Source organism: Dipodomys spectabilis, unplaced genomic scaffold, assembly GCF_019054845.1.
Source record: "Dipodomys spectabilis isolate Male_0828 unplaced genomic scaffold, ASM1905484v1 ptg000207l, whole genome shotgun sequence".
Classification (NCBI taxonomy): domain Eukaryota; kingdom Metazoa; phylum Chordata; class Mammalia; order Rodentia; family Heteromyidae; genus Dipodomys; species Dipodomys spectabilis.
In genome coordinates, this window is record NW_024870884.1 from 13,094,904 (window position 1) to 13,120,363 (window position 25,460).

Below are 25,460 nucleotides of genomic sequence, written 5' to 3' on the forward strand. Positions count from 1 at the left end.
GGACATGTGGATTAAGTATCTGTGGCTACTTGACTGTGTTGGTTTGTTATTTCTATCTGTGTCCTTTATACTCCTCCACTTATTCCTTTCTTCCAGGATGTGATGAAGAGCCTCTGTGTTCAGCCCTGGAATGTATGATTAACTTTTTTTCTTCTAAACAAAAAGCATCCCACTTGGGATCTTCCTGTAATCCTTATCATCTTAAGATCCTCTGTGAATTACAGTGGCCTTCTTTTGATGTTGGGTGACCATCTGAAGGAACTTTTGTCCTCCCCACAACATATAGGGTTCAGCAAGTTATTTTTAGAAATCTGATCAGGTTCCTATATTATGGTGTAAATTGACTTGATGACTAATAAGTCTCCTTGGTTTGGGGAGTGTTTAAAACAATGTCCTAAAGGTCTTGTATATAAAATTGTAACTAAAAAATCTTCCTTGCCCGCCTCCCCCCACCCTCGGTGTTACAGGATCCCCTGGGAGAAGACCCACTGGTGCACACTTCCCCTTATTCTGCGCCATCAGCACCTCCAATATTTAGTCCCCCCAATAGCAGGAGTGGTTCCTTGTACCAGCCTGAGGGCTTGCCCCCTTACTACGCCTGAGATGGACATCAACCCCTGGGGGAGACTATGGGCAGGCCCCCTTTCTAGTGTATGTTTCCTGTATAACCAGAAACAACAAAATTTGGCCTTTTCTCAAAAACCCCAGGGGCTCATCTCATTGATGGAGACAGTATTCTTCACACACCAACCCACCTGGGACAACTGCCAGCATCTACTACAGGTGCTTTTCACCTTGGAAGAAAGGAAGCACATCCAGCACAATGCCTTGAAGGTGGTCTTTGGACCACATGGTTCCATCACTGATGACCCAGGCTGTGTGGAGCAAGTCTTTCTCCTGACTTGCCAAAGCTAGGACCACAACAGTGATCAAGGTAAGGAGGCACTTACCAATTATCACCAGACTCTGTTAGCAGGGATACAGGCAGTGGCTAGGAAGCCAACTAACTTATCTAAGGTGAGTAAGACTGTACAGGTCCCCACTGAGCCCCCCCTCTGCTTTTCTGGAATGGCTCTTGGAGGACTATAGGACCTATACCTACAGATCCTGAGGCCTCAGAGAATCAAAGAGCCCTAAATATCACCTTCATTACCAGACATTAGGAAAAAGTTTCAAAGGTTACAAGATTTTGAGGGAAAGGTGTTATCTGAGCTTGTAGCACTTTCTCAGCTGGAGAAAAACCAGCTAAAAAAGGTGGTTCCAGTTTTAGTAGCAGCATCAGGACAAGGATCAAGAAACCTTCAGCAATGGCATAACTCATTTGCAAATGGCAGTAGGGAACCTCTAGGACTAGACCAATGTGCTTATTGCAAGCAAAATGGACACTGGAAAAAGGAATGTCCAATGAGGAGAAAGATGGAAAGTGACAGATTAAGTATGCACATTAGCTGCCTGGAAACTGTTCAGATCCTCTGAGAAACAGGGAAAGGATCTCGGGGCTTTGACATACAACTTTGTTGAACTTAACAATCAGCTCTCTGAACTTAACAAAACATGTGGCCAAGGCCAAGAAAAAATTCACACATTCCTGTCTGAAAACACTGGCTTGAAAAAGACTGTGAACTTCCGGTATTTGCCAGTCAAAACCCACAAAGAGGTTAAAAGTGCATCGGACAACATGCTGGAGAAAACTAAGGAAGAATTATCGGACATGAAGAAAAGATTTGAAGACATAAGTCAGGAACTTGTAAAAGTCGAAGATGAAAATAAAATGCTCAAAAGGAACTTGAAAAACACTCAGAACCAAATAAAAGCCAAGTACATCAGACTAGGTGAACTCCAGGCCAAGCTGGACGCCATAGGTCAGAGGCTGAAGCTGGTGCAGGATGCCAATGCTGTCATCCTTGTTGACTACAAGTAGGACCAGTAGGAGATTCTGACACTGAATGCAGAAATCAAGGCCCAGAAAAGGAGATGGACACGATACAAGAATGTATATTAGGCTAAAGTACATGCCGATGAACAGATTTGAAGAATGTGAGTGAAAATTCAAAATGAGAGAAAGAACTGAAAGAGCAGTTAGCAGAGCAGACACAGAAGTCCTGGGTCAGAGAAGACGAGGTCAAGAAAAGTGAGCAGGAAAACAACAGGCTCAAGAAGGAAGACTGTCAGTCTTCAGAAAGAGTTAAAGGACACACATGCTTTGATGGGAAGTGCCCAGGAAAGGGAAAGAGCATTAGGCAAAGAAAAAAAAAAAAAAACAGAAGAGCTAAACAGTTAAAAGATCTGTTGCAAAATACACCAAAGTAAAAAACTACTAGAAAAAAAAGGCCAAACAGACTTCCAAGATCCTCACCATACAAAGTGTAATACAGAAGCAGCATGTCCCAATTGAACAGCTGGAGGTGCGACAAAAGTCCCTTAGTAGCACCACTGAGACCTTCAATGAGGAGCAAGCAAAGGTGCTGTGAGAAGGAGCATCAGGCTGCGAGCAGGCTGCAGCAGCAATTGGACACTAGAAGAAACTTAGGATGCCTTTGAGAAGGAGGATGAAATCATGAAAGTGAGCTTGAAAGGAAGGACAGTCAAAACAAAACAGAGGTCTCCAAGCTCCACATTGGGTTCAGAGTACTAAACAGGTGTTAAAGAAATTAGAGACCTCTGAGATTCAGGGAAAAAACTGAGCTGATCAGGTAGCTCAGGAGGCCACCCTAAAACCAGTAGGGCCTCTACATCTACTAGCCATTTTTAAGGAAGAGACAAAAAAATAGTGGTAACAAGTGTGTAAATGTGGAGACTGCACTTGCGAAAAGTGGTTACAGGTTCAAGCCTTCTTTGTTTATATCTGGTTATTTGTCACCCTGGTAAATTACCTAGATACTCTGCCTGTCTTGAAAACCAGTGGGCCTCTGCCTGCCACGCCTATATAATGTATGTAAAATGTGGCCAACAGGTACATGCTGGAGAGATAGAATATGTGGAGAGGGTATGCATGTGAAGAACCTCACCTGGTGAATTTTGGGAAGTGGACTTCACAGAGGAAAAGCCTGAAAACTATGAGTATCAATATCTGTTAGTACTAATGGACTTTTTCAGCCTGGGCTTAGGGATTCCCAACAAAACCCAAAACTGCTCAGGTAACTGTTAATTCCTCGATTTGGCTTACCCTTAGCAGTAGAGTCCAACAATAGTCTGGCCTTCATGGCCCAAGTTACTCAATTATTAGACAAAGCCCTAAAATAAATTGGAAATTACATTGTATAGACCTCAGAGTTCAGGACATGTGGAAAGAATGAACAGGATCTTAAAGGAAATTTGAAGTAAATTAATTACAGTCTGGCCATGACTGGGTAAGCCTTCTCCCTTTTGCTCTTTGCTGAGCAAGATGGATTATTCAGAGACACAAGAGGATGCCCTAAAGATAAGATTTACCAAGTGTTAATATGTTTCTTGGTTTTTTTTTTTTTTTGGCAGGGATGGGGGTGGGGGTGGGGGAGGGGTAGTCCGGTCATGGGGCCTGAACTCTGGGCCTGGGCTCTGTCCCTCAGCTCTTCAGCTCAAGGCTAGCACTCTTCCACTTGAGCCATAGCACCACTTCCGGCTTTTTTCTTTTTGCTTATGTGGTGCTGAGGAATTGAACCCAGAGCCTCAGGCATGCAAGGCAAGCGCTCTACCACTGAGCCACCTTCCCAGCCCCATGTTTCTTGTTTTTGATGCATTACTATAGGAAGAGATTTTTTGCCCACACCTTTGTACAAGCAGCCTGGTTTTTAGCAGCAAATTTTTTATTGTGATTAAGTGATTATATAAATTTCACAAATTTCACAGTATTGTGAGATAGTGATACTTGCTAAAGTCACAAACACATTCTAACCTTCATGGGACAAATTGTCCTTATCATGGTCTATAAAGTTTATGAGTTCTATGAGCTTTGACAATACAGTTTTTTCTTCCACTTTGGGTGATATATAATTTCTTTCCTTTTGCTTAGTGTCAGCTGTTCCCTCTTTCCCACTCATTCCCTCCCTCCCATCGCTGCCATTGAGTTGCTTAGTTCGTTTTGATCAATATCCAGTGCAGCTAATGGGTCCTGCTGTTGTATGTTTTCCCCTGTTTCCCTCTGTTTCTGTTTCCTCCTCCTAGTTTCCCTCAGATGTGCACATATATACCATATATGTGGTCAGCAGCATGGGGTCATTTAATATTCATTCAACCAGCTGAATGGAGGTCTTTTGGTTCTCAAGTCTTGTTTACTTTGTCATATCTCCTTATGTTTTGGATTTAACATTCACTTATCAAGGAGACCATGTGCCATTTGTCTCTTTGCTCTTGGCTTACCTCACTCAACATAATTTCTTCTAGTTCCATCCATTTCCCTGCAAATGCCATTATTTCATCCTTTCTAATGACTACATAATATTCCATTATATATAGGTACCACAATTTTTGGATCCATTCATTTGTAGTGGGGCATCTGTATTGTTTCCATATCCTGGCTATTGTGAGCAGCAAGGCAGCCTGTTTTTGTTGGATTTGCCACACTGTAAGCCTGTTTGATGGAGGAGTGGGGAAGTTTAGGATTTGGCCCAAAAGAGGTATGTAAAAATCAATGATTTGATTGGACAGAAAAACAAGTGGGGAATGTGAGAAACAGCAGGGCAGAGGGTTACGCCCCCTGCTGATGTCATGGCCATTCCTCTCCCCTTCTGCCTTCCAGAAAGGGAGAGGTATGAAAGGGAGTGGGGCAGTGGGCAGCTTGGGGGGTGGGCCACTGGATACAGAAGGGAGTTCCCGGGGAGAGAGGAGAAAAAAAAAAGCAGAGAGGAGGCTTGAAAAAAAGACAAAAAGAAAAGAGACACAGTGGAGAGAGAAGCAGCAAGACGCACTGGAATGAGAGAGCCCAAGAGAGGTGTGTCTTGCCTGCAGGCCCTGAGGAGAGGCCTGCAAGAGGTGTGTGAGGCTTGGGGAGCCTGTAGAAAGGCCAAAGAGGTGGAGAGGCTGACAGACTGCTGAGAGGCCAGCAGAGCTGGAGAGGCCAGGAGAGAGCTGAGAGGCTTGCAGGGAGGTGAGACCTGTGGGAAGTTGGGAAAGAAGAAAAAAAAAATATCTGGCCCCTTGGAGGTTGCAGCTGCTCCTAGTTCTGAGGCAACCCAGGACAGGACAGTTGCAGACTGACCAATAAAACTCTTCTGTTACCTTTAACTGTGCCTGGGTAGATTTTCTTGCCTGTGGGTTGTTACAAGGATTAGCACTGTACTGCTTGAATCACACCTCCACTTCTGGCTTTTGGCTAGTTAACTGGAAATAACACTCTCACAGACTTTCCTGCCCGGGCTGACTTCCAACCTTGATCCTCAGACCTCAGCCTCTAAGTAGCTAGGATTACAGGTATGAGCCACCAGTGCCAGGCTGACCCCAAGCATCTTAGATTTGCTTATGGCCATCCATGACTCCTTTGGATGGAGGATCGGGTGTGCCTCCTGCCTGTGTTCAATCTGGATTGTTCCTACATTGTGTCCTATGGCTTCATCATCTCCAGCATCCTGAAGATGAGGACATCAGAGGGAAAGCAGAAAGCCTTCTCCACCTGCTCCTGCCACCTCATCGTGGTGTGCATGTATTACACAGCTGTGTTCTATGCCTACATCAGTCCCGTGTCTGGCTACAGGGCAGAGAAGAGCAAGGAGTGGCGAGCCCCACCCTTAACCCCCTCATCTACACTTTGAGGAACAAGGAGGTCAAAGCCGCCCTCAGGAAACTTGTCCCTTTCTTCAAAAGCTAATACACCTGAACTCCAGGAAATGGAAGCAAGAGCTTTTATTCTTTATTGTTGTTGTTTTCTTTTGTTTTTGTCCTATTTATCTGTCTTAGGAGTATAAGCAGAGGGGCACTGAAATGATGGGACAAAGGTAAACAAATGGAGCAATGGAATTCTCTAGATACTATGTGGAAAATGAACTATACAACTTGTGGGTGGGGTTGAGAGGGAAGAAGTGGGAGACAGGGAGGGGAGAGATGACATTGTCCAAAAAGAAATGTACTTTACCCGACATTTGTAACTATAATTCTTCTGCACATCACCTTTATAATAACAAAAAATAATAATTAACAAAAAGATACCCAGACTCCTGAGCTCATACCTATAATTCTACCTATTTAGGAGGTTGAAATCTGAAGATCGTGCTTCAAAACTGATGGACAGGAAAGTCCGTAAACTCTTATCTCCAATAAACTACTCAGAAAAAGCAGGAAATGGCACTGTGGCTCAATGGTAGAGATCTAGCCTTGAGCAAAAAGAACTCAGAACCAGTGCCCAGGCTCTGAATTCAAGACCCAGGACTGGGAACAAATAAAACGCTACATAAAAATACACCTTCCCAGAAGCTCTTCTACTGGGAGGCAGCAGTTTCAGTAAGGCTTGGCCTTCCTTCATGAGCACAGAGTACTTTGTGGGGAAAAGGCTGTTGGAGGATTGTATTTGGTTGAGATCAAAAGCCTGGAAGACGCTGGTTTTTTTTCATCATTCCGAAGGTGGTTCAGGGTTTTCTGGCTGTGAGACAACCCTTCCTTATGGAGGACACATGTGCTTCAGATTCACAGCTGTGTGAAAGTGACTCTTTCCTCTTTTTCTTTAAGAATATTTAGAGTAGGGACCACTAGTTTCTGGGTCCTGCTGCTCATTCTCTTGAGTGGCTTCACTTTCTCATTACTGAACAACTTTTTTACATCAATGAAAAATATTTAGGATATAAATCTGTAAATCACACCTGATAGTTGTGTGGTCATCCACAACATTTGTGGGACTGTCGAACTGGAGTTCTTCTATGGTGACAGTGTGTCTTGGGTTCAATTCTGTGCCTTTTATTTGACCTCATTTACTGTCACTAGAGCACTATGGTGACTGTGATGCAGGCTCTTTCTTCTGTTCTTCCCTTTCTCCTCACCAACAATAAAGGTGAGACTATCCCTTGACTTGAAGGTAGAAATTCCTCCTTTAACAGTAGATTTGTGGTATATGAACCTAGAAAAGCAAGAGTTCTCATGTATTGAGTTGCTGTCGGCAGTGAGGATCTGGTCTGCCTCATTGCCCTGGAGTGGGGAACATGGATGTAAATGACCTGTAATCAGAATGTTCCGGGCAGGCAATGCTGTCCTTCCATTGTTCCTGAACGAAAGCCAGTGCACAAATCACCTGGAATAAATAATAAAGGCAAGTCTTGTGTGCCAGGAAACAATCCTGGAAAAGCTACTTCTCTATCAGGATGACAGAAGCTGAAGGTGGGTGTTTAGTTACATCTTCAGAACTCACCGCAGACACATTGCTCACTACTTGACATGGAAGCTGAAAGAAGAGCTTGATTTTTATTTCAAATAAGTGAATGGAATTTGGCTTTACTTTTGGGCAAGTACAGGTGCACTGTGCAGGTGCAGATGTGGCCCTGGCCTCTAGATGGTTATGGACCAGGTCTGTTCTCTCCGATAGAATTTGGACCCATAAATAATATGTTGAGTGGTCTTCAATGGTCTCGAAGACTTTCCATTACACTACCACCAATGCCTCTGGGTGATTACTGACAGATTTTTATGACATCACGAAGAGTGTTTGTTCTGTTTTTGTCTTACTTGCCAATTTTATATTGGGGGCATTTTATAGTATATTTAAAGAACTAAATACTATTGCAGCATTGAGAGTTGAAGAGTACATTGTCACATATTCAGAATCTAATCCTTCAAAATTGGATGCAGAAAAAGAAAACAAAGAATTCTTCAGGGTTAACGACCAGCAGTGGAAAGTCAACGCAGAAGGTAAATAGAGTGAATGAGATTAAACCATCTGTGTATATGAAAACATATTGATGACACCTGTTGAATATTTTTTCACCAAAGAAAAAATTGAGAAAGTGTAACAGAAATATATTCTTTGCATATATGAAAATATCATAGGGAAACATCTTTGTGCAATTGATATATTACGTATAATTAAACTATAAAAATGTGTATTCACAAGTAAAGCATGAAACTCAAGAGTTGATTGATATCCTGATTGAACTGACAATCACAATAAACAGATGACGTCAACATGGCACCTGTGTCATCAATGCAGAGGGAAAGGCACAGGTGCTCCTGTACTCGTGGGGTGCAAAGTCATAGACATAGCAGAAGAAAGGTACATGGATCACAAGCTTTGATTTGGGAGGAGGAAGATCTCAATTTGAATCCACACATTATTAGAAGCAATCAAATGAACTGAGCCCTAATTTCCTTCTAAGAATAATCACAGACCCTAAAGATCATGAGAATCTCAAATTCTTGTATTGAGAAGTGCTGGGGTGCTCCTGTTCTTTGAGGTACAGAAAGTCATTTTTGGCCAGCCTGGCCCCCAGTCATGTAATGAATCTAATAACTCCCGTTTTATAGCTGTGTATATTCTCTTCATTCTGTTCTTCAGCACAGCTCTGACTTGTACATTTGATTACTTCCTTTCTTGCAGTTTTATGGAGGGATAATTAGCATACTGTGCAATCCAGAAGTTTTAAGACTATCATTCTATGAGCAGCCACTTTTCCATTCCCACAGTCATCCCTCTAGCCAGGGCAAAAATAAACATACTTTTTGTCTCCATATATTTGTCAATTCTCAACATTTCATATACCTAGTATAATGTAATATGTGACCTTACGGCTTGCATCTGTCACTTAGCCTAATGTTCTCAAGGTTGTTCTATGATACAACTTTAATAATATTATTTAGTACATAATATCTCATTTTATACTTATTCTACATTGTGTTTATCCACTTGAGCCACAACTGCATTTGTGATGTTTTGCTGGTTAATTGGAGATAAGAGTCCCACAGACCTTCCTGCCTGGGCTTCCTCCACACCATGATCCTCATTTCTCAGTGTCCTGAGAGGTTGGGATTACAAGATTACCACACCTGCCCAGCACCATGCCAGTTTTGTTCCTAGGATTCTGTCATATAATAAGAAGTCAGGTATTGTGGTAGCTCCAGTGTATTTAGTTTGGGATTGCTCTGTCTCTCCAGGGTCTTTTTTGTTTCCAATCAGAATTTTAGGATCGGTTTTCCTAGTTCGGTGAAGAAAAATGCTGATGAGGTTTCCACTGGATCTGTACATAGCTCTCAGTAATATGCATATTTTCATATGAATTCTGCTTCTCTGCTATGGAGGATTGTCTTTCCACCATCAGTGTCTTTCTCAATTTCATCTGTATGTTGTAATTTTCACTACAGAGATCTTTTATATTCCTGGTTGAGTTTACCCCTAGTTTTATTAGTGAGTGGGATCAATTTCTTGGTCTCATTCTCAGCATGTTTGTGGTTGGTATCTATTAAAAAGTACTGATTTGCAATACCACTGTTTCCAAAACTACTCATCACATCTACAACTTTTCTGATAGAGGCTTTAGTGCTCTTCACTATAAGACCCTATCATCTTCAACTAGTGATGATATGACTCTTCCCTTCTCATGTAGATACTTTTCTCTCTCACACACTTCTTCTAAGACCTAAAGCACTACATTGAGTAAACATGAAGAAATGTACATTTGTCTTGCTTAGGGGAAATGCCTTTAAGCTTTTCACTTGAGTCCCAGAATGGGTATAAGTTTCATTCACCAAGGGTGAATTTTCCATTACCGCTGGAGCTTACACCCATCTCCCCTGTTTGGACTTCAGCGTGAACTGTCCTTAAGGCCAGCACCAAGGACAACTAAGTCCCATGTAGAGAGATGTAATTTAATTACTCCTTCAGGGTCCACTTAGAGCAGCAGCTGTGAAATCCTCCCAAGGGCTTCCCACAGAGAAGGACAACTCTGGCTAACCCTGAATCAAAATTTCCTTTCAGGCTTGTTTTAAATAAGGGACAAAAACATTCATTTGTTCAGATGGATGATGATGAAAATTCTACACATTGTCCTAGAGTTTCCAACCTCCACTGTGACAGAGAACAAGAGCATACATACATACGGTAGCTCCATAGAGCTGAAAGTTGTTTTCAAGGTAATTATGAATGTTTTAAGGATTATTCATTCCTTAGGACAATATGTGAAATGAGAAAAATCTGCTCATAACTAACTACTAGATTTGTCCAAAAACCTGTCAAGTTTTGTTACCCTGGAGCCAGTAACATGAGAAGTCTTTTTCCTAGGTATTATTACTGTTTGTAAAATAAATGAAATCATAGAGCAAATGATGTGCCCAAATGAGCTGAAAGGTTATTGTTTTGTTGCATGTTCCAACCATAAAAAGGATCATAACAAATCTTGGTTTATATTTATATTTCTTCATTATTTTGGGACACTGAGTATAATTCAGAAAGGCAATGGAGAAATTACACAGCAGAGAACTCTGAACTGGAATTCCAAAGCCTGGGAATTGTCTGTAGGTTTCTCACATACATTCTGTGTGTCTAAGTCACAAATTCTCTTGTGAAACTCCAATGAAAAGATCTAACAAAGTAATTATGAAAACATCTTTCAGCTTCAAAGATGAACATTAGAAATTTTTACATGCTCTGAATTTTTAGCTTGGTATTCTTAAAATATGTTTATAGTAGGAATGAGTAACATTTAAAAGAGAAAGACAGTAGATTAAGAATGTAGTGTCTGTGGCAATCCTGAACATTATAAATAAAAAACAAAATATTCAAGTTCCTCTCTATTACTTAAAGATATTTAAACAGCAATAATATACAATATATAAAATTGGAACAATAAATTAAATTAAGGTGATATCACTAAAAGTGCATTGAATTCCATGCCAAGCTCAATCTGCTTTAGGATAAATTTCACTATGAACCAGAAACATCGAATGTCAGGGATTTTGATGACACCTATTCCTGTGTTTCTAAAGTGATGAAAGGTATCCACCACACACTATTTTTGTCCTGGAAGTGGACCTCAGGAGGTTGAGAACACCACCCAGTTACACAGCCTGCACCGGGCCTGCGGGGGAGAGGGGGCCACTGTGTTGTGATTATAGCATGACTTAGCTGGGTCATGGCTATCTGCAATCTTGTTCTTTCCACAGGTGCCTGGTCCTTATCCTGTGAGCTGGATGAGAATTATAGCCAATGCTATAGAAACGTCTTTGTTCCTCTCAGAAGAGCAAATGACTGGCTGAGGTTGAGGGGAGGATTCATGGTCTTTGTCATGAAATCTACTTACTGTCCTGATTCTGGATGGGATAAGGACCTGTCCTGCCCTGGAAATCACAGCAAGTATGTCTTTATCTGGGGGTAATTTGTTCTCTAAATGTGGATGGGTGCTGCAATTTCTTGTATTCAGAACCTGTGCAGACTGCTCATTCACACTAGAGGTGTTCCCTTATTCGTCTCTGCAGCTGAGTGAAGACAAGAACTGGGTTTGAGTTTCCAGTGAAGGGGTCTCCTGATGCCCAGCACATGGCAATCAATTGCTCTGTGGATATAAGAGACAGATGAGCTTGTGTGCTCCAGTTGCAGTTGGGGAAGTGTGACTCTGGCTTGTCACTAATATGAGCTATGGAGTTGACCAATATGGCTGGGAGTCATAGCAATGTTGTGCCCTTTAGTCAAACACAGCTGCACCTCAGCCAGATGTTTCAGGCCTGTAACCCTAACTACTCAGGAGGCTGAAATCTGAGGATCACAGTGTGAAGCCAGCCTGGGCCAGTTAGGTTTTGAGACTCATATCTCCAATTATGTACCAAAAAAAAAGCTTTAAGTGAAGCTATGACTCAAGTGGTAGAATGCTAGCTTTGAGCACAAACATTTGAGGACAGTGCTGAAGCCCTGAATTCAATTGTCTGGTTCGACACACACACACACACACACACACACACACACAAATTGTTGAACCTTACAAATAAGTGATATAACTTGAATGGTAGGTGATGTTTGGACTTTTTGTGTAAGCCTTAGTTTAGGATGGGAAATGTGTTTTTTGAAGTTGGACTGAAACTGGAATTCTTAAATTAAAAGTACACATTAATCCTTTTTGTTTTTAAATGAAGAGGTGAAGAAAACAGCAAATGGGGTAGGTACCAGCACATTGGATATGTTGGAAGGGAAGTGAGGACCTGGAGGAAAGGGGGCGCTGGAAGAGCAGTTGGGAGAATTTCCTTCTCAGTGAGCACTGTGTGGTGTGGAAGGGCTGCTACAAGGAGATTTTCATGATACATCTAAGGGAGATCATTCAAGAGAAAAATAAAAAGCACATTGACAAAGAAGGAAATGAAAATCAACCACAAGTGTCCCCACCATGAAACTCTGGTCTCACTCACCTGTTGGTTTTGCATATACCCATGTCCATAACCCCTGCAAATCAGTCCATGTTTGGGCATGTTATTTCAATTTTTTATACTATTTTAAGAATGATCACTAAGACACCTCAAAAATATCATACAGCATGATGTCAATATACAACAGAAAACTCATCTTTAAGAATAAATTTTTTTTAAATCAGTCATAAATATTGCGATACAGATAATTTGAAAATTTTTTTTTTGGGTCCGGTCGTGGGGCCTGAACTCTGGGCCTGGACGCTGTCCCTCAGCTCTTCAGCTCAAGGCTAGCACTCTACCACTTGAGCCACACCGCCACTTCCGGCCTTTTTCTTTTTTGCTTATGTGGTGCTGAGGAATCGAATCCAGGGCCTCAGGCATGCAAGGCAAGCACTCTACCACTGAGCCATCTTCCCAGCCCCCAATTTGAAATTTTTTTAATGACAGTACTAAGACTTGAGCTCCGGACCTGGATACTGTCCCTAAGCTTTTCTATAAAGGCTGGCTATCTGCCACTGGAGCCACAGCTCCACTTCTGGATTTGTGCTAGACCATTGATTTTTTTTTAAAGACACATGGATTTCCTACTCAGTCTAACTTTGAACCTGGATTCTCAGATCTCAGATTCCTAAATATCTAGGATTGCAAGAATGAGCAACCATCATTGGCTTGAAGGTACTATGTATAGGGAGCAGGGAGGATGGTTGGACATGGGGCTTGAACACAGGGCCTGGGTGCTGTCCTTGAACTTTTGTGCTCAATGCTAGTGTTCTAACATTTGTGCTACAGCTCCACTTCTGATATTTGGGTAATTGAAGATAAGAGTTTCATGGGCTTTCCTCCTCGGGATGGCTTCAAACTACAAATCTGAGATCTTACCCACCTGAATTAGTTAATATTACAGGGTGGCCTGAAAACATTTTAAATATCTTTCTAAAGACAAATTTCCAGAAAGAAAAGTTGAGGCTCAAATGGAATACAGATATATATCCAAGAACTGATGGAAATGCTAGGCAACATCTAATTTTTCCAACCCTGTACATTCCTGAAAAATGAAGGGAGAGCATCCATTTAATAATATACCTTTTTCTGTTTTACTGTATTGAGTGATACTTACTGAGGTTAATTGCTAATAAAGGTTAGAAATGATTAATTTGTATTTGTAGTTTATGAGCTGAATGCTTGTTTTCTTTCTTATGCAGTATTGGTATGTGTGCCTTAAACAAATCTACTGCAGCATTCAAATGCTCAAATCATGTTATCATGTATGCAGAAAACATGGCAGCCTTTCTTAGGAAACCAATTATTTTTCATTCTAGCTGTGATGTCACATGCAGCTGTGGGTAGAGATCCTCCTGGTAGTTCCTGAAAACCCTCTCAGCCCAGGACCATGAACAACCACACAGCAGTAACAGAGTTCATCCTGCAGGGCTTCTCAGAGCACCCGGAATACCACATCTTCTTGTTCTGCTGTTTCCTGTCCCTCTACTGTGTGGCCCTCACAGGCAATGTCCTCATCATCATGGCCATCAGCTTCAACCCTGGCCTCCACACTCCCATGTACTTCTTCCTGCTCAATTTGGCTACAATGGACATCATCTGTACCTCATCTGTCATACCAAAGGTGCTGAAGGGGTTGATGGTAGAGAAGAGCTCCATCTCTTTTGGGGGCTGCATGGCCCAGCTCTACTTTCTCACCTGGGCTGCTTCTTCAGAGCTGCTGCTGCTCTCAGTCATGGCCTATGACCGCTATGCAGCCATCTGCCACCCCTTGCATTACAGCACCATGATGAGCAAGGCCTTCTGCAGCCTGCTAGCTGCTGGAGTGTGGGCACTCTGTGCCTTTAACTCAGGCATCAACACAGGGCTGACGGTGAGACTGAACTTCTGTGGACCCAATGTCATCACCCATTTCTTCTGTGAAATCCCTCCTCTGCTCCGTCTCTCCTGTAGTTCCACTTATGTGAACAATGTCATGACCACACTGGCTGATGCATTCTATGGCATATTGAACTTCCTCATGACCATTGTGTCCTATGGCTTCATCATCTCCAGCATCCTGAAGATGAGGACATCAGAGGGAAAGCAGAAAGCCTTCTCCACCTGCTCCTCCCACCTCATCGTGGTGTGCATGTATTACACGGCTGTGTTCTATGCCTACATCAGTCCCGTGTCCAGCTACAGTGCAGAGAAGAGCAAGGTGGCTGGAGTGCTGTACACCATGGCGAGCCCCACCCTCAACCCCCTCATCTACACTTTGAGGAACAAGGAGGTCAAAGCTGCCCTCAGGAAACTTGTCCCTTTCTTCAAAAATTAATACACCTGAACTCCAGGAAGTGGAAGCAAGAGCTTTTATTCTTTATCATTGTTGTTGTTTTCTTTTCTTCTTGTCTTATTTATCTGTCTTTGGGAGGGTGAGGAATGGGGTACAGAAATGGAGAGAGAAGGGTGAACAAATGAAGCTGTTGAACTCGCTAGACACTGTGTGAAAACAGAACTGTACAACTTAGGAGTGGGAACAAGAAGTCAAAAATCTAGGGCAGAAAAGGAAGGGGTGACATTGTCTAAAAAGAAAAGTACTCTTTACTTTACTTATTGAACTGTAACCCCTCTGTACATCACCTTTATAACAACAATAAAAATAGTAACAAATAAAAATAACCAGACTCCTGTGAATCACACCTGTAATCCTAGCTATTCAGGAAGCTGAAATCTGAGGTTTTTGATTCAAAGCCAACCCAGGCAGGGAAGTTCGTGAAACTCTTATCTCCAATGTATTACTCAGTAAAAGTAGGAAATTGCACTATGCCTCAAGTTGTAGAGAGCTAGCCTTGAGCAGAAAGAACTCAGGAAAAGCACCCAGCCCCTGTATTCAAGCACCAGAACTGGAAACAAATAACATAAAAATGCATCTCTCCAGAAGCTCTTCTACTGGAAGGGAGCCTTTTAAGTAAGGATTGGCCTTCCTTCACAGCCTGATGACTGGAGTTAATTATGCCTACTTGTGTGAGCACAGAGTAGTTTGTGGGGAATGGCTGCTGAGGTATTGTTGTTGGTTGAAATTGAAAGCCTCCAAGATGCTGGCTCTGTTGATCTGCCAAAGGGTAGTTCAGGGTTCTCTGGCTGTGAGACAACCTTTCCTTATGGAGGACAAATGTGCAGTGTGAATGTGACTTTCTCCTCTTTTGGTGTAAGAATATGTACAGTGGAGACCACGGGTTTCTGGGTCCCACTGCTCATTCTCTTGAGTGGCTTCACTTTCTCTTTACTGAATAAACTCTACATCTGTGAAAAATATTTAGGATATAAATCTGTAAATCACATCTGATAGTTGTTGTGTGGTCATCCACAACATTTGCGGGACTCTCAAACTGAAGAGTTCCTCCATGGTGACTGAGTGTTTTGGGTTCCATTCTGTGCCTTGTGTTTGACCTCATCTACCATCTCTAGAGCACTATGGTGACTGATGTGATGCAGAATCTTTCTTCTGTCCTTCCCTTTTCTTCTCATCAACAATAGAGGTGAGACTAACATTTGGATTATCCCTTGGTTTGAAGACAGAAATTTCACCTTTAAAAGTGGACTTGTGGTGTGTGAACCTAGGAAAGTCTGGGACTTCTTGTGCATTGAGTTTGCTGTCAGCATTGAGGATCTAGTCTACCCTGGAGTGGGGAACATGGATGTGATTGACTTGTGATCAGAACCTTCTGGGCAGGCAATGCTGTCCTTCCCATTGTTCCTGAACAAAAGCCAGTATACAAATCACCTGGAATAAATAATAAAGACAAGTCTTGAGTGTGTCTTTTGTGCTATTAGGAAGCAATCCTGCTCCTCCATCAGGATGACAGAAGCCGGAGGTGGGTGTTTAGCTATATCTTCAGAATTCACCACAAACACATTGTTCACTACTTGACATGGAAGCTGAAAGTAGAGCTTGATTTTTGATTTAGAATAAGTGAATGGACTGTGGCTCTTCTTTGGGGCAAGAACTGGTGCATTGTGGTTGATGTGGCCCTGGCCCTGGTGGTCATGGACCAGGTCTGTTCTCTCCAATAGAATTTGAACCCATAAATAATAGGTTGAGTGGCCTTCAGTGGTCTAGAAGACTTTCCATTACACTACCACCAATGCCTCAGGGTGAGTACTGATAGATTTTTATTGCATCATGAAGAGTGTTTATTCTATTTTGTCTTACTTGCCAATTTTGTATTTTGGGCATTTTACATGTTCCCCACTCCAGGACAGTAGGGCCGACTGTCAATACTGTTGGCAGCAAAAAAATGCATGAGAAGTCTTAGACTTTCCTAGGTTCATGCACCACAAATCCACTATTAAAGATGGATTTTCTACCTTCAAGTCATGGGATAATCCAAAAGTTAGTTAGAAGAAAGAATCTGCACCACAGTCACCATAGTGCTCTGGAGATGGTAGATGAGGTCAAGTACAAGGCACAGAATTGAACCCAAGACACACGGTCATCATGAAGGACCTCTTTAGGTTGACAGCCCTACAAATGTTGTAGATGACCACACAACAACTCTCAGATGTGATTTACAGATTTATATCCTAAAAATGTTTTTCACAATTTTGTATTATTAAGTATTAAGAGTTGAAGAGTACATTGTCACATATGCAGAATCTCATCCTTCAGAAATGAATGATAGAAAAAGAAAACAAGAACTGTTCAGGGGTAAGGACCAGCGGTGGAAATTCAAAGCAGAGGGATAAACAGAGTGAAGAGGTTAAACCATCTAATATGTGTGCATGGAATCATAATAATGACAATATTCCTTAACAAAAGAAAAAATTGAGAAATAGTAATAGAAATATTTTTGCATGAATAAAAATATGACAATGCAACTTCTTTGTGCAATTAATGTATTATGTGTAATTAAACTGCAAAAATATGACTTCACAAGAAAAAGAATGAAAGTCAAGATTTGATTGATAGCCTGATTGAAAAGATAATCATTATGAACAGATTAAGTTGACATGGCACCTGTGCCAGCAACGCAAAGGGAAAGGCACAGGTGCTCCTCTACTTGTGGGTGCACATAGACACTAACAGAGGAAAGGTACATGGATAAGGAGCCTTGATTTGGGAAGAAAGATCTGAGTTCATATCCAGACATGACCAGAAACAACCAAATGAACTGAGTCTTAGTTCCCTTCTAAAAATAATCACAGATGCTGCCAAGGTCCTGATGCTTTCAGATTCTTATATTAAGAAGTTTTGGGGTGCACCTGTTCTTTAGGATGCACAAAGTCATTTTTGGACAGCCTGACCTCCAGTCATGTAATGAAGATAAAAAATCCCCTTTTAAATTGGATTATTTGGTTATATATTATATATACTTATATGTTTTATATTTATATATATAATATAATTATATATAATATATTATAATATATGATATACTTCTACTAGTCTTTCTCAATTTTTCTTTTGTTAAAGAATATTGTCATTATTATATTTCCATACACACATATTAGATGGTTTAAACTCTTCATTTTATTTATCCTTCTGCTTTGAATTTCCACTGCTGGTCCTTACCCCTGAGCAGTTCTTGTTTTCTATTTCTGTCATTCATTTCTGAAGGATGAAATTCTGCATATGTGACAATGTACTCTTAAACTCTCAATACTTAATAATATTTATTTCTTCAATACCCCAAATACCATATATAATATATAAGTATATAATATGTAATTATATGTTATACCATAATATATAAATAAGTATATAGAATATGTAATTATATATTATGATATTATATTATAATAAATCCCCTGTGTAAATTCTATTGCTTCTGTTCCAGAGGACAGCCCTTACTTATACAATTGATTTCTTCCTTTCTTGCAGCTTTATGGAGGGGTAATTAGCATACTGTGCAATTCATACATTAAAAGGCTACAGTTCAGTGTTTTACAGTAATATTTATGCAGTTTTAAGAACATCATCCTATGAGCAGTCATTTTAATGTTCTCACAATCATCCCTCTAGCAAAAATAAACGAACATTTTTTCTCCCTATATTTGTACATTCTGGACATTTCATATAACTGGAATCATATAACATTTGACATTATAGCTGGCATCTGTCATTTAGCCAAATGTTCTCAAGGTTGTTGTATTTACAACTTAATCCTTCTCATTACTAAATGATATTCCATTTAATGCTTATCCTACATTGTGTTTACCCACTTGAGCCACAGCTTCACTTCTGATCTTTCTGGTTAATTGGAGATAAGAGTCCCACAGAATTCCTTGCCTGGGCTGCCTTCAAATCATGATCCTCAGACCTCAGCATCCTGAGTAGCTAGGGTAACAATTTTACTAGCACCTGACTAGCATATGCCAGTTTTGTTCCTAGGACCCTGTCATATAACAAGAAGGCAGGTATTGTGGCAGCTCCAACACTGCTCCATTGTATTTTGTTTGGGATTGCTTTGTCTCTCCAGGGTCTTTTTTGCCTCCAATCAGCATTTTAGGATCGATTATTCTATTTCTGTGTAGAATACCATGGGATGAGGATTGCACTGAATCTATACATTGCTTTCAGTAATATACTCATTGTCATGTTAACTCTGCTCCTCTGAGATGAAGGGTTGTCTTTCCACACTCAGTGCCTGTCTCAATTTATTCTGTGTTTTGTAATTTCACGATGAGATCTTTTATATGCCTGTTGGAGATTATTCCTAGTTTAAGTGGAATCAATTTCTTGGTGTCATTCGCACCATGATTGTGGTTGGTATTTATATATAAAAAGTACTGATTTGCAATCCTACTATGTTTCCAAAACTGCTCATCGCATCTATAATTTTTCTGACAGAGGCTTTAGGATCCCTTCAGTGTAGGATCCTATGATCTGCAAATAGTGATGATATGACTCCTCTCACTCCCATGTATACACTTCTTTCCCTCACAATCTTCTTGAGTCAGGCTGAAGAAATGTACATCTGTCTTACTCTTCAGTTTAGTGGAAACATCTTTAAGCTTTTCACCTTTTAGTCCCGCACAAACACTTTCGTACACCAGGGATATGTCTTCCACTACTGCTGAGGCTTACATGCTGTGTCCCCTGTTTGGCCTTCAGCCTGAACTGGCCTTGGGACCAATTCCCCTGTAGAAAGATGTAATTTAATTGCTCCTTCTGAGTCCTCTTAGAGCAGCAGCTGTGAAATCCTCCCAAGGGCCTCGCATAAGAAGGACAACTCTGGCTAAAGATGAGTCAAGAATCCCTTTCATGATTGGCTTAAATAGGGGACAAAAACCTTCATTTGTCTAGATGGATGATGACACAGATTCTACACCCATTGCCCTGGCGTTTACATCCCCTCCTATTGTTGACAGAGAGAGCAAGACCAGACATACATGTGGTAACTGCACATTGTTTTCAAGGTAATTATGAATGTTCTAAGGTTTGTTCATTCCTTTGCGTAAAATATATGAAATAAGAAAAATCTACTCATAACTATCTACTAGATTTGCAAAAAAAACTCTTCCAAGTTTTGTTGATCTGGAACAAGTAATATTAGAATTCTTTTTCCTAGGTATTATTACTGTTTGTAAAATAAATGAAATCATAGAGCAAAGGGTGTACCCAAAAGAGCTGAGAGCTTACTGTTTTATTGCATGTTCCAACTGTAAAAATAATCATAACAAATCCTGGTTGATATTTAGTTTTCTTGGCTGTTCTTGGACACTGAGTACAATTCAGAAAGACAACTGAAAAATTACACAGCAGAGAACTCTGAACTGAAATCCCAAAGCCTGGCCCTTGTCTGTAGCTTTCTCATATACATTCTGTGTGTCTAAGGTAAGTCACAAATTCTCTTATGAAACTCCAGTGAAAAGACCTAACAAAGTAATTATGAAAACATCTTTCAGCTTCAAAGATGAGCATTGGAAATTTGACATGCCCTGAATTTTTCCATTCATATCCCCTGTAATTATCATGTGAGGTTAGTAAGAATTAAAGCCAATGCCCAACAAACCTCAGGGTAGACAGGTCTTTGTTCCTCTCCATAGACCAAATGACTGGCTGAGGTCATTGTCATGAAATCTACTTACTGTTCTGATTCTAGATGGGATCAGGAGTCTGTCCACCTGCCCTGGAAATCACAGCAAGTATGTCTTTATCTGGGGGTAATTTGTTCTCTAAATGTGGATGGGTGCTGCAATTTCTTATATTCAGAATCTGTGCAGACTGCTCATTCACACTGGAGGTGCTCCCTTATCAGTCTCTGCAGCTGAGGGAAGACAAGAACTGGGTCCGAGTTTCCAGTGGGTCCGAGTTTCCAGTGAAGGGCTCTCCTGATGCCTAGCACATGGCAATCAATTGCTCTGTAGATATAAGGGACAGATGGCTTGTCTGCTCCAGTTGCAGCTGGAGAGGTGTGACTCTGGCTTGTCACTAATATGAGTTATGGAGTTGACCAATATGGCTGGAAGCCATAGCAATGTTATCAAACACAGCTGCACCTCAGCCAGACACTGATGGTTCATGCCTGTAACCCTAACTACTAAGAAGGCTGAAATCTGAGGATTACAGTGGGAAGCCAGCCTGGGCCAAATAGGCTTTGAGACTCATATCTCCAATTATGAACCAAAAAAAACTTTAAGTGAAGTTATGGCTGAAGTGGTAAAGCACAAATGTTTGAGGACAGAGCCCAAGCCCAATTCAAGTGTCTGGATCAACACACACACACACAGACACACACACACACACACACACACACACACACACACACACACACACACACACACACACAGAATTTTACCTTACAAATAAGTGACATAACTTGAATGGTATGTATGGACTTTCTGGGTAAACCTTAATTTAGGATGGGAAATTGTTTCTTGAAGTTGGACCAAAACTGGAATATAAATTTTAAATTTTTAATTGAAGAGATGAAGGAAAAAGCAAATGGGGTAGGTATCACATTGTTTAATTTGGGTGGGAAGAGAGAAGCTGGAGAATAGGGGGCTCCAGGAGGAGCAGTTGAGAGAATTTCCTCCTCAGTGAGCCCTGTGTGGTGTGGAATGTCTGCTAGAAGGATATTCTCATGCTGTATCTCAGGAAGGTCATTCCAGAGAAAGAACAAAAAGCACTTTGAGAAAGAAGGAACTGAAAATCAGCCACAGTCTGTCCCCAACATGAAACGCTGGTCTCGTTTACCTGTTGACTTTGCTTAAGATACATACACCAATGTTCATAAGCCCTGCAAATCAGTTCATATTTAGGAATATTGTTTTAGTTTTTATATTATTTAAAAATGGTCACTAAGACACTTCAAAAACACCTTATAGCATTGTCACTATACCACAGGAAACTCATCTTTAATAATATAGATTATTTTAAAATACTTAGTCATATATAGTGCCATGCAGATATTTGAAGAGTTTTTCATGACATTAGCAGGGCTTGAACTCAGGGCCTGGGAACTGTCCCTTAGCTTTTTGTCTAAAGGTTGGCTCTTTGCCACTGGAGCCACAACTCCCTTCTGGCTTTCTGCTAGATAATTGAGGAAAAGAGTCTCATGGATTTTCTGCCCAGTCTGATTTTGAACCAGAAATTTCAGATCTCAGCTTCCTGAATTGGATTTCAGGTGTGATCCACCATCACCTGGTTTTAAGATATTGTGTGTGTGCGTGTATGTGTATGTGTGTGTGTATGTGTGTGTGTGTGTGTGTGTGTGTGTGTGTGTGTGTGCGAGAGAGAGAGAGAGAGAGGGAGAGAGAGAGAGAGAGAGAGAAAGGGAGAGAGAGAGAAAGAGAGATAGTGTCCTGGGGCTTGAATACAGGGTCTGAGTTGTTGTACCTGAGTTTTTGGGCTCAATGCTAGTGCTCTAACACTTGAGCCATAGTTCCACTTATGACTTTTTGGGTAGTTAATTGGAGATAAGACTTTCATAGGCTTTCCTCCTCAGGAGAGTTTAAACCACAATTCTCAGATCTCAGCCTCCTGAGTTAGCTAGGGTTACAAGGTGACTTGAAGACATTTAAAATATCTTTCCAAAGATAAATTTCCAGAGAGAAATATTGGAGCTCAAATGGAATATATATCTTTTCCCAAATCCCTTGGAAATGTTAGGCAACATCTAATTTTTCCAACCCCGAATAATGAGTCATGAAGAGAGTGCATCCATTTAATAATATGCCTTTATATACCAACATCAAATACAATGAAAGCAGGGATTGTACTGTGGGGAAGGGACATACAAAGCAACAAAGTAATCATCTTATAAATATGTTAGAAACTATTGCAAGAAAGAAACATTTGAATACTTAACTTGGGGTTCATTCCCCTAACATCACCTTATCTGACCTTTTCTGCTTGACTCAGGCATATACTAGTTATTGCAAATAAGGGAAACCATGGGACCTATGTTTCTTTGGGCCTGGCTTACTTCACTTAAAATAATGTTTTCCAAGTCATTCCATTTCCTAACAAATGGGGCAATGTCAGTCTTTCTGATGGAGGCATAGAATTCCACTGTGTATATATACCACATTTTTTGACCCATTCATCTACTGAGGAGCATCTGGGTTGGTTCTATATCTTAGCTACATGGACGGGAAGGGAAAAAACAAATCATTTAAATAGGGATACAGGTGGACTCATTGCAACAATGAGATGTACAAGTCGTTATGTCAAAAAATGAGCTTTACAACTTTGGCCGGGGTAGGGGTGGGGGGGGGGGGGAGATTGGAAGGGATGGGAAGGGGAATCAAAAGAGGAGGCAACAATGCTTGATAAGAAATGGATTCATTACCTTGCCCATGTAATTGTAACCCTTCTGTACGGTATTTTCACAATAAAAATATATAAATAAAAACAGCAGAAAAAAAAGGATATGACTTTTTATTTTTACCGTACTGAGTGATATTTGCTGAGGTTAAATTGTTAATAAAGGGGAGAAAAGATTAATCTTGTATTTGTAGTTTATGAGCTGAATGCTTGTTTTCTTTCTTATGCAGTATTGGTATGTTTGTGTCAAACAAATCTACTGCAGCTATCAAATGTTCAAATCATGTTATCATGTATGCAGAAAACATGACAGCCTTTCTTAGGAAACCTTTCATCTTCCATTCTAGCCATGATGTCACATACAGCTGTGGGTAGACATCCTCCTGGTAGTTCCTGAAAACCCTCTCAGCCCAGGACCATGAGCAACCACACAGCAGTAACAGAGTTCATCCTGCAGGGATTCTCAGAGCACCCTGAATACCACATCTTCTTGTTCTGCTGTTTCCTGTCCCTCTACTGTGTGGCCCTCACTGGCAATGTCCTCATCATCATGGCCATCAGCTTCAACCCTGGCCTCCATACTCCCATGTACTTTTTCCTGTTCAATTTGGCCACAATGGACATCATCAGCACCTCATCCATCATGCCAAAGACGCTGGAAGGGCTGATGGTAGAGAAGAGCTCCATCTCTTTCAGGGGCTGCATGGCCCAGCTCTACTTTCTCACCTGGGCTGCGTCCTCAGAGCTGCTGCTGCTCACAGTCATGGCCTATGACCGCTATGCAGCCATCTGCCACCCCTTGCATTACAGTACCATGATGAGCAAGGCCTTCTGCAGCCTGCTAGCTGCTGGAGTGTGGGTGATCTGTGCCTTCAACACAGCCATCCACACAGGACTGATGGTGCGATTGAACTTCTGTGGGCCCAATGTCATCACCCATTTCTTCTGTGAAATCCCTCCTCTGCTCCGTCTCTCCTGTAGTTCCACTTATGTGAACAGTGTTATGATCACACTGTCTGATGCATTCTATGACATATTGAACTTCCTCATGACCATTGTGTCCTATGGCTTCATCATCTCCAGCATCCTGAAGATGAGGACATCAGAGGGGAAACAGAAAGCCTTCTCCACCTGCTCCTCCCACCTCATCGTGGTGTGCATGTATTACATGGCTGTGTTCTATGCCTACATCAGTCCCGTGTCCAGCTACAGTGCAGAGAAGAGCAAGGTGGCTGGAGTGCTGTACACCATGGCGAGCCCCACCCTCAACCCCCTCATCTACACTTTGAGGAACAAGGAGGTCAAAGCTGCCCTCAGGAAACTTGTCCCTTTCTTCAAAAATTAATACACCTAGAACTCCAAGAAATGGAAGCAAGAGCTTTTATTCTTTGTTGTTGTTGTTGCTGTTGTTGTTGTTTTCTTTTCTTTTTGTCTTATTTACCTGTCTAGGGAGTGTAAGAGGAGGGGCACTGAAATGGTGAGACAAAGGGTAAACAAATGCAGCAGTGGAATTCTCCAGACACTCTGTGGAAAATGAACTGTACAACTTGTGAGTGGGGACAGGATGGGAAAAAGTGGGAGATAGGGTGGGTAGACGTGACATTGTCCAAAAAGAAACGTATTCTTTACCTGATTTATCTAACTGTAACCTCTCTGTATATCTCCTTTATAGTAACAATAAAAATGATGATTAATAAGTAAAAAATAGCCAGAGACGGGTGGCTCAGGTCTGTAATCCTAGCTATTCAGGAGGCTGAGCTCTGAGGATCATGGTTCAAAGCCAGCCTGGGAGGAAAGTCTGTGAACTCTTATCTCCAATAAACTCTTCAGAAAAAGCAGGAAATGGCACTGTGGCTCAAGTGGTAGAGACCTACCCTTGAGCAAAAAGAGCTCAGAGAGAGGGCCCAGGCCTTGAATTCAAGACCCAGGACTGGAAACAAATAAAATAGACATAAAATATACATCTTCCCAGAAGCTCCTCTGTTGGGAGCAAGAGTTTCAGTAAGGATTGGCCTTCCTTCACAATCTGATGACTGGAGTTAAGTATGGCTGCCTGCGTGAGCAGAGAGTACTTTGTGGGGAAATGGCTGCTGGGGGATTGTAGTTGATTGAGATCAAAAGCCTCAAAGATGCTGGTTCTATTCATCTTCCCAAGGGTGGTTCAGGGTTCTCTGGCTGTGAGACAACCCTTTCTTATGGAGGGCAAATGTGCTTCAGATTCACAGCTGTGTGAAAGTGACTTTCTCTTCCTTTTGTTTAAGAATATTTAGAGTGGGGACCACTGGTTTCTGGGTCCCACTGTTCACTCTCGTGAGTGGCTCCACTTTCTCTTCACTGAATAAACTCTTTACATGTGTGAAAAAATATTTAGGATATAAATCTGTAAATCACAGATGTGTGGTTATCCACAACATTTGCAGGACTG

General features: G+C 41.3%; 1 protein-coding gene and 1 pseudogene across 1 annotated transcript; both read left to right on the forward strand.

Moving 5' to 3' along the window:
- The first annotated feature begins 13,613 nt into the window (after nucleotides 1-13,613).
- On the forward strand, nucleotides 13,614-14,599 carry LOC122122338 (annotated as a pseudogene).
- An 8,801-nt stretch (nucleotides 14,600-23,400) lies between these two features.
- LOC122122346 (olfactory receptor 13A1-like) lies at nucleotides 23,401-24,380 on the forward strand. Its single transcript, XM_042696504.1, has one exon. It carries the CDS (start codon nucleotides 23,454-23,456, stop codon nucleotides 24,378-24,380), a length of 927 nt encoding a protein of 308 aa, XP_042552438.1. The 5' UTR covers nucleotides 23,401-23,453.
- Nucleotides 24,381-25,460: the final 1,080 nt, after the last annotated feature.